Source organism: Olea europaea, chromosome 3 (assembly GCF_002742605.1).
Source record: "Olea europaea var. sylvestris chromosome 3, O_europaea_v1, whole genome shotgun sequence".
NCBI classification, from domain to species: Eukaryota; Viridiplantae; Streptophyta; class Magnoliopsida; order Lamiales; family Oleaceae; genus Olea; species Olea europaea.
The window spans coordinates 20391310-20400819 of NC_036239.1; the positions used below are offsets into that span (position 1 = coordinate 20391310).

General features: G+C 33.7%; 1 protein-coding gene across 1 annotated transcript; it reads right to left on the bottom strand.

The window, feature by feature from the left end:
• Nucleotides 1-428: 428 nt before the first annotated feature.
• Nucleotides 429-3088, bottom strand: LOC111389403 (transport and Golgi organization protein 2 homolog). The gene is made up of 5 exons (XM_023014328.1): nucleotides 2838-3088; nucleotides 2500-2683; nucleotides 2057-2263; nucleotides 785-976; nucleotides 429-697 (listed from the first exon to the last, which is right to left on the bottom strand). Exons 1-5 carry the CDS (start codon nucleotides 2918-2920, stop codon nucleotides 554-556), a joined length of 810 nt encoding a protein of 269 aa, XP_022870096.1. The 5' UTR covers nucleotides 2921-3088; the 3' UTR covers nucleotides 429-553.
• Nucleotides 3089-9510: the final 6422 nt, after the last annotated feature.

Sequence of the window (9510 nt, forward strand, 5' to 3'; positions counted from 1 at the left end):
GATCCTTAAGCCAAAAGGTCCGAATCACACAGGTAGTGCCCAAAAAAGCAAAATTCAACCCTAGTTTGGGCACTGCTTCTTCCGATTTACAGAAAGACAGGATTGTAAACAAACTTTGGATTTGGGTACATGTTCAAGAAAGTGGGTATGACACCTCTCAAAATTCCTTTCTTGTTTTAATCCAAAGGTAGTCGATTGTAAGAAAGTTCTATAAGTGTGTGCATGTGACAAGATGCAGCAGGATCCTTAAGCCAAAAGGTTCGAATCACACAGGTAGTGCCCAAAAAAGCAAAATTCAACCTTAGTTTGGGCACTGCTTCTTCCGATTTACAGAAAGACAGGATTGTAAACAAACTTTGGATTTGGGTACATGTTCAAGAAAGTGGAACCCTCTTATGAGCCTTTATAAGATATCCCCCAATTCGTGTTATATATTGAGACATGAATGTTGCGCGGATTTTTATTTCTATTTACTAATGTAACATCCATAATTCTGCATTTGCTAAGCATTTATTCGGGTAACCAAAGTAGATTAACTTACAGGTTGAACAAGTTAAAGTGTAGCTTTCTCTTTCTCCATATGGTAGCAAATTGTCTGCTCCTTCCACAAATCTTTCTGGAGATGTGTTTCATAAAAGCTCACATCCCCACTTGTTCTCAAGACTACTGCAGACGTGCTCCTTGTGCCATAACGTCCCTACACATTTGGAATAAAAACATAGTTAAGTTTATAGTAGGAGGAGACTAACAACAAGATATAGATGGAATGATAAATTCAGATTACCAAAGATGTATCTGCCTCAACAAATATGGAACTCAATTGACATTCAAATTCAGGATGATAAATGTGAGGCAGTCTGCTTTCATCATCCTTTGTAGTGTCCCTCATTAGATTTGCAGTCATCTCTTCAATAGAAATTTCAGCTTCACCATATTTATCCAGCATGTCCTTGAAACTATGCATCAACCTTTGAGCCTGCAAGACAAGAATTCAGTGAAATCAGAAAGATGCCACTTCTGGAGATTGGATATATACCTTAGCTGCATGATGGAAGAGCTGTTGATATAATTCAACAAATTAACGTTACTGTACTATATCTGTGAATGTGCAGTACAGCCCAGATACCCCCCCCCCCCGGGGGGGCGATCCCCTGAACAAAATAAATCCAAATCACAATTATGAAGGGAAGGGAAGAGAAGAGAAGGGAAATGGGTTGCAGAGGAAACTTGAAATATTGAAAAAATGTGTAATGCAGAAAATTCAAGCCCTCCATTCTGCAGTAATGAGCTGACACTGCAAACTTTTAAAAGGTAACTGAAACCAAATAGCAGAAGAATATGCACGCCCCTCACTCTGAGCCAGTGCATTTAACTGAGGTACAATTTCAATCCTTGCATGGTTGTTGGCCTCTCAAACTCGCTCCTTATGGATTAGACTTGTTTAGTAGATTATTTGTCTTCCCTATGACAGCTTATGATTTTTTATATCCTTGATTAATCTGTTATTGATTTATGTCACAATTCCAAAAGTAGAAAGGCTACAGAATCACAACTAGATAAACGGCAAACTGCTTTCAAATCTTCCATAATGAATTAGTAAGCAACTAAAACCCATTTCAGTCTAAACAAATTTCATCCATAATAGTAAACATCACTATGTGTTACGTTTTCTAAACAGCACCATCCAGATGGCCCTTCAACGCCCATTTCTCACTCTAATGAGGAACGGTAGCCATGTCATCCAATAGAAATTGCAAATTCAGAGAAATAAGGAGTACAAAATGAAAAACAGAGGCTGCACTGGCATAGCACAAGCTGGGGCCTCATAATAGAAGTGTGCACAAATCATTAGAATAGAACCATTTCTAATTCAATTCTAAGGCCAAGTTCCATGCTGCCAAACATAGGGTGTGAACCTCCAACGTTCATCACATAAGAAATATAGAGCTCATTACACATTAACAATTTTAAAAAATGAAGCTCCTCATCTAGCATTCACAGTATCAAATGTAAATGAAGTATCATCAACATTACTTAGCACGATGGATATCCTCACCTTGGGCCATGGAGTGTCTAGCGTTGCATTTGATAAAACATGAATACCAGGGGAAACTTCTATTACTGATAGGCCATTGTCCTTTGTTCTGTTGGTTATATACAACATGGTCATAGAGCAAAGATCAGCTACTATCAAGTTGAACCCATGGTACTGGTCTGCTTCTCCCATAAGTTCATCCGCAAATTCTTTAGGACTATTTTTGCTCTATATTATGATCAACACAACATTTATTCATAATCTAAGAATAAAATCAAAAGTTAAACTATCATCTTGAAATCAAAGATTTGACCAAAAGAAAAAAAAAAACAGCAAAAAAGAAACAGGCGCTGGGACAATATAAAATCATGCTTGTAACTACTCGTGTTCCATGTTAAAGCATTCCTGGCCAAAATTTGTAACTAAAGAATCATGCCAGAGGAGGGGGGAAAAGTAAAAATTACCTTCAAGAACCGAACAGGGAGGTCTCCTCTGCTCTTGCCCTGGAAATTTGCTTTGATTTCCCTCACATTCGTAACGAATGCAAGCCTTCCGTTCCTCGTGCAAGCCAGCCACGTCCCACCGGCTTCTCCATCTCTTCCCCCGAGAATTTCACCATCTTCCCACCATCCCAGTGGCGAAGTCGGCCTATGATTGATATATACACAGAGGAAAAAATAAATATTTAAACATGGATAGCTCAAATTACTTCGAATTTTCAATTTCTAGTCACATTTAGGGCTAATCTGAATTAAATTGCTATCAATTTTATGAAATGAGAACTAAAAACGTATGTGCGTACCGGGTATGATATTCGTCCCTGTTGAGCAATAGAAGGAACGGATAGAGTGGGTGAGAATTCCAAATGAACACCGCTATACACATGTTTCTTGGTTCATGAAATGTCCAAGTGGCGATTCACCAAAATCACTATGAGGCCTGAGCGTGAGAGTAACGAGAACTGCCGCGTTTTCTCGTCCTTTTCCAGCCGAATCATCTTTTGGAAGGAAATTTTTGTTTTTCTATGTGTACAGTACACCAGCTTTGACAATCCTCCTCTTACCCGAGGGTGGGACACATGATTATTTTAATTATGTACTCCACCACATTATATAGGAAGATTATCAACAATGCCCCCCCAGGGCACTTCTCCACTGACAAAGGACGGACGCTGTCAAACCTGGCAGAGCAGAGGTCGTGAGTTCGAAACATGGGGCTCTTGGAAGGCAAGGATTTATTCTTGGAAGACAAGGGAACATTTGGAAGGCAAGGATTTATTCTTGGAAGACAAGGGAACATTTGGAAGGCAAGGATTTATTCTTGGAAGACAAGGGAACATTTGGAAGGCAAGGATTTATTCTTGGAAGACAAGGGAACATTTGGAAGGCAAGGATTTATTCTTGGAAGACAAGGGAACATTTGGAAGGCAAGGATTTATTCTTGGAAGGCAAGTGGGAACTTGGAAGGCAAGGATTATTCTTGGAAGGCAAGGTGCAACTTGGATTGGCTTACTTGGCACTTTGTCAGACCAGGTGGGGAGCGCTCGGACCCTGGCCAGTTGGAGGCACATCCTGCGATTAACCGGACTGTGTGAAGAGGGGCCGGATCACAGACCCAAGGATTAGTCTAGAATAGGACACCTTGTAAAAAAAAAAAAAGATTATCAACAATGATGTACAAAAGTGCTATACACATGGCAGAATTCTTAAATATATGAATTGGCAGTCGAGATTTTCACATCATTGAAATCATTAATATGAAAGTTAAAATTATGGCAGAATTCTTAAATATATGAATTGGCAGTCGAGATTTTCACATCATTGAAATCATTAATATGAAAGTTAAAATTACAAGTAACTTTCTGGGATCATGAATACAGGTGCAAAATCTCCTAATTAATGGATAAACATATATGTATCAAAAATGGATTACCGAATTGGTGTCCTACTCTTACATACATGCGGGCCCCGCGTGCATTTAAAAATTTCAGATTGTGGAACCCACGCTCCTATTGTGACTGTAGGTAAAAGATTCTGTAAAAATATGTAGGTAAATGTAGCATTATCCTTACTTAACACTTATTTTTAGTTCAATTGAAAATTATTTACAATTTCAACACACATTCACATTGACATTTACAATCACAAGGGAACCTAAATTAACATATTTCAATAGTTTGCGACTTAAAATCTCACTTTTAAAAGTTCATAGATTATAATCAAACCATGTAAAAGGTAGAGGAGTAAAACCTAATTTTCCTATAAGAAGGAAGAAAAAAAAGGGAAAAATGCATCATAAGCTTGTATTATAAATTTATTGTGCTAGTGAATGACCTACATTTTGGGTTTAAAAACACTCGGGACACCTTCTCCTTACAAGTTAATTTTAAGGATGAATTCTACTCAAACAATTGGTACCGGGGTAGAGTGGGAACCTTGTCTTGGGGACCCATATTGCGAGGCGTCCAAATAAATGCTACTTTTCAGAAGGAAAAATAAAATAAAATAAAACAAAACTAATTTTATGGAGTCACGTTGCTAGAATGAATGGCTCACCATAGATGTAGATCTTGAAGGATGATAAAATGTCACGATCTAATTGTATTGTACACATGAAAGGTCTTGTGAGTTTATAAATACTTAATTAATAGTGAGAGCCCTATCTAAAATGATAAATTTAAAAAAACTTAATGGGCAACAATTCTAATGGAATTTGGCACCAGGGGACCTACCCTTTCAACCTTCTCGAATTATTCGCACAACGTTATTGTTACCATAGTAGAGATTACGGAAAATCATCATCGAGATATCAAAAAATTCTTAAGAATACCTCTGTGTAGCGAGCACAGCATTTTCCCACACACTATATCACGTTTCTAATCTGTCCTCCCTTCACTTGAACATACAAGTTAGGAATAATTAATAATATTGCGATTATATTCTATTGTTGAAATTTTAAATAATAATAGTGAGCTTATAGTGTGACTCGCATATAATCCATTTTAGGAGAAATTTAACTTACGCGATTTACTCAAATTGGTCGTGTAAGTCCTTGTTTGGTGCAGATTAAAATTAGATTTTTAGTAAACTGTGATAAAAAAAAAAAAAATTTAAATGCGTGATTAAATAGTTATGGAATCTATAAAATATGTGATTAATGTTGATTGTTTCACTTTAATTTAAATTAAAATCTAATTTAAATCAATACGAAACAGAAACTAAATCTTTATCATATCTCTTATTTTCTTTCGATCTTACGATTCTCATGTATTACAATAATCTTCTAGTTCTGTTTATGTTTCTGTGCTTTTCGTGATGAAGCGGTGCTAATAATCATATTTTATTACATGAAAATAGGTTCCAAAATCTATAATTTCGTTAAACATGTTGGTCATCGAAATCTATAAAGTGATCAACTATTTTCGGATGGGTCCCCCATTACATTTTATAACTTCGTTAAATTAAAATTAACGTAATGACCTCATCACGCAATTTAGACTTTTATACAGCATTTGAGACGAATTGTTGTATTTTGAAATAGACAAATCATGAAATCTATATTGGACAAGTTTTCTGAATAAATCCTGATGCTCATCGCAACGAGTAATAATATTCATAGTCAACGATTGTAGTAGTTATCCTTATTTGTCTACTTATTATTTGATGCATTAATTTTCTATAATTATGTTGCCTCAAATAATAAACTGCCACATGGGAGCACTATTGCATCGTGGACTATGAATATCATATTCCATTCCAATCTAAGCATGACATATATTAGCATCTATTTGGTGTAGTTAACGATCAGATTATAGTTAATTTTGAAAATAATAATAATAATGACATGTAGTTAAAATTAATTATTGATTTTAACTTTTTTTTTTGTGTCAACTTGTTTAGTTTCACCAAACACGGACTTTTTTTCTCTTCTAAAGGTTCGACTGGGAACCAATTTTGTGGGGTTTGAGTTTTGACCAAATGTTGAGATTTTTATTAAGGTCCCGTTTGTTTCTCATTAATTTAAAAATAAGAATGAAAAATATAGTCGTTATGAACTCCACACAAGAGATAGAAATTCAAATATGGTGGCATGATGTGATGGATAAAGATCATATTTTTCATTTTAATGGCTAGACAATGAAAAACAAACAGGGACTAAGAAATTTTGGTCAAGAATATTGCTAGTCCAAACTGAATTATTGCTACTGCAATTTCATCAATTAATCCGGCCTTGATGATAGAAGAATCACCACATGCCCTGCCCATAAGTCAATGGTACAAGGCCAATATGTCGACATTGGTAACAAGTCTCCTTGACCTGATTTTTTTATTTATAAGAATTGAACTCCAATTTCAAAAGCATAGACTTTAATTCAGAATAATTTTGAATTTATCTACTAGAGAACTTGTTGGAGATGAATTTGAATTTGAATGTGAATTGCGAAAAGGATTTACTTTTGAAAATTGAATATATGTAGGGATGGATTTAATATTGGACTAAAAAAAAATAAGTCAAACTAATATGTAAAATATACATACACACATTAAAAAAATAAAAAATTTTAACGTGTTGAGGGCCAGTCTGAACTTTAGTAACTTAAAAGTTATTTTTACTATTCAATCAAAATCAAACTTTAATTTTAAGAACATATTCAAAATTACTGTTCATTATTATCCGCACTTTTCGTGATTTCATCCTACAATTTTCGTGTGAAAATACTAATAATTAGTGTTGAACATAAGCATATAACTGGAGAAACTTGAAAGAGTTTGAATTCCAAAGATACAGTGTGAAAATGAACTTATTAAGTCAAGACGTAACCTCAGGACATGATTTATGTACATCAATCTTGGTCATTTGAAAATTTTACGGTGCCCTATAATTCCAACACCATTGCTTAGAAAGAAATTACGTCACGCTCTTGAAATAATTTCAAGTTAATTAGCTTTTTACATTAAATAAGTCAAAAACGATACATTATCAATTTTAAGGAATGTTATATAGCCAAGTTCGGCCCTTAGAATTTGGAAGCTCTAGGCGATTAATTTTTTTTAGGCCTTCAAATATTAATTTTTTTTTTTTTTTATAATCATCACACTAGTTAAATATTTTAACCAAATAATATTTCTATATTAAAATGAAGATTTCACGCAATTCAAGAGAAAGGGTTGCAAAATAAATTACCTCTCGCAACTCGAGATATTAGACTAATAGAATATTTAACATTCTCACATTTTGAAATGTAAAAGAATTGGTACATTCACTGAGGAATTAAGCCCTTGTTTGATTTTCATTACATTACATTCTATTTTTCTCTCTCCTATTTTCAACCACACAATCTTTCATAAAATAATATTACACGTAAATCGAAAATTTTTCTTTCTTTTTCAACCACTCATTTTTCAAAAAACACTATTCCATACATTAAATTTTCCCCGTACTGGGGGCCAAACAGGGGCTATGCAAATGCAAATCTAAAATTCATATATTAAATTAAAGATTTCTTACTAATAGGTGCAATTTTGTGGCTGAAAGGAAATTGTTCTTAATTTCGATTTCCTTTGTCAAAGTGGTGTATTTCTTAGTTAACAAAAATACAAAAGTAAAATAATTTAATGATGCCAATTATGCTTTCCTTACGATAAGGTCAAATTTGTTTTGAAAAAGTTTCTATATTAGTATCAAGTCAAAAATCTAAAATTTATTTTCATGATACCAGAAATCTATATTATTTGGAAGGGTGATCAAAAAAATCTAAAATTAGAGACAACTTTTAAGGCTTTATTTTTTTGTGACGCCCACAAAATTATGAGGTTCAAGGCAATGGCCTAGTCTATCTTGGGTCAGGGCCGGCCTTGTTTATAGCATGATAGATAAATCGAAAGCTAGTAAAACCTAGTTTTGGGAAGTGCGGGCCAAGGAACATGATTAGTCGAGGCCCTAGTGATGCAAAAATCTTAACCAAAAAACTTGTCTCCTTTGTCCCAAAGCGCTTGTTTGGTATATGTTTTAATTATTATTATTTTTTATCTCTACATTTTCTGAAATTCACAAGTATTATTTTCTTATCAATTACTATACCTATTTATCTATAATATGAACCAGTTATACTCAATTCCCAAAATCAGGCATAATCGGATTTGACTTACATTTGTACTTACCTTTGTTATATGATAATTTATGGAGCAAAAACGAATTAAAGGGGTAAATTACAGTAGGGTCCCTAACCTTTACCAAAAAATACAAATAGGTCCCGAACATGTTATATATGGCTTTACGTGGCAAGTGAAATTTGTTTTGTGGAGCTGTTTGTTATGCATAAATTCTTCATTAATTATATAATTCGTGTTTGAGCCACAATCTATAAAAAAAAAAAAAATTTTAAAACTCATTTTCAACTACTGAACCACATATTCTCAAACTCCAATAAAATAATTTTACACATAAACTCAAAAATTTTCTATATTTATAACTACACATTCTCAAAAAAGAAAAATAAAAAAAAAAGTTACTATCGTAAAATCTATTTTCGACTAGAGCTCAAATTCATCTCCTTCAAACTACAAAATGCATTCTTGCTACTATTACTTGAAATTAATAGCAAAAGACACAATTCATCAATATGATGACGTGAGTTACTAAAAATGGCGTGACGATGTTGAAAGATGATAAAAGTTTACTAAAATTAGTGGATCAATAAATTTATGGCGTAAAAAGTAGAAAAATATTATGAGTTAAATGAATTTATAATTAAAAATAATTTTTTTTTAGTAACTAAAAGCTTTACGAAAAGCACTAATTCAAGTCAATGGTCCTTGAAGACCACGTCATCTTTAATGTTTGAAAAAACTGGGTTCAACATCAACTTAACAAAAAGTGATTTTAATTGTTTTATTCATTTTCCACTAGTCTTGTGTAAACTAGTCAATTCAATCCAATATTTGGCTGAATAAGTATGTTTCTATTGGTTTGGCTCACCCACAAATATTGACAAAATAACAATTACTGTTAACCAACAGGGTGTTTGACAACCATTTTTAAGGAAAAATGAATTTTAAAATCGTAGATTGATAAAAAATATATTGATGAAATTTTTTTGATTTACGTGTAATATTATTTTAATGAAAAATGTGTAATTGAAAAGAAAAGAGAGAAAAAATATTTTGAAAAAAATGGGAATCAAACGAGACCCAAGAACAATGATTCATAGTAAAACAACCTCTAATGTACACAACAAACAAAAGAGGTGGGGAGTTTGATTCCTGGTGGGAACCTGCGGCCAAAAATTTTGTATGGAGCAATTACTGTGAAGGAGGGTCTCTTGTGCGCAAAAGTGTACAGTCAATGGGGGGAACCTATGATCCAATTGAGGCATAACCCGCGATTTACCCCCTCCAAGGTTCTAGGGACATGGGTCTTGGAGCTCCAGAATTTAGTCTGGTGTAAGTTGAGATACCTGGATATCAAAAAACAAA

Excerpts from the sequence above, each read along its gene's own strand:
- LOC111389403 (XM_023014328.1), bottom strand. The coding sequence starts at position 2,920 with ATGTGTATAGCGGTGTTCATTTGGAATTCTCACCCACTCTATCCGTTC. Across the intron at positions 2,264-2,499 it reads TCCCTGTTCGGTTCTTGAAG|AGCAAAAATAGTCCTAAAGA; the intron begins GTAATTTTTACT and ends ATCATAATATAG. Across the intron at positions 698-784 it reads TTGAGGCAGATACATCTTTG|GGACGTTATGGCACAAGGAG; the intron begins GTAATCTGAATT and ends CCAAATGTGTAG.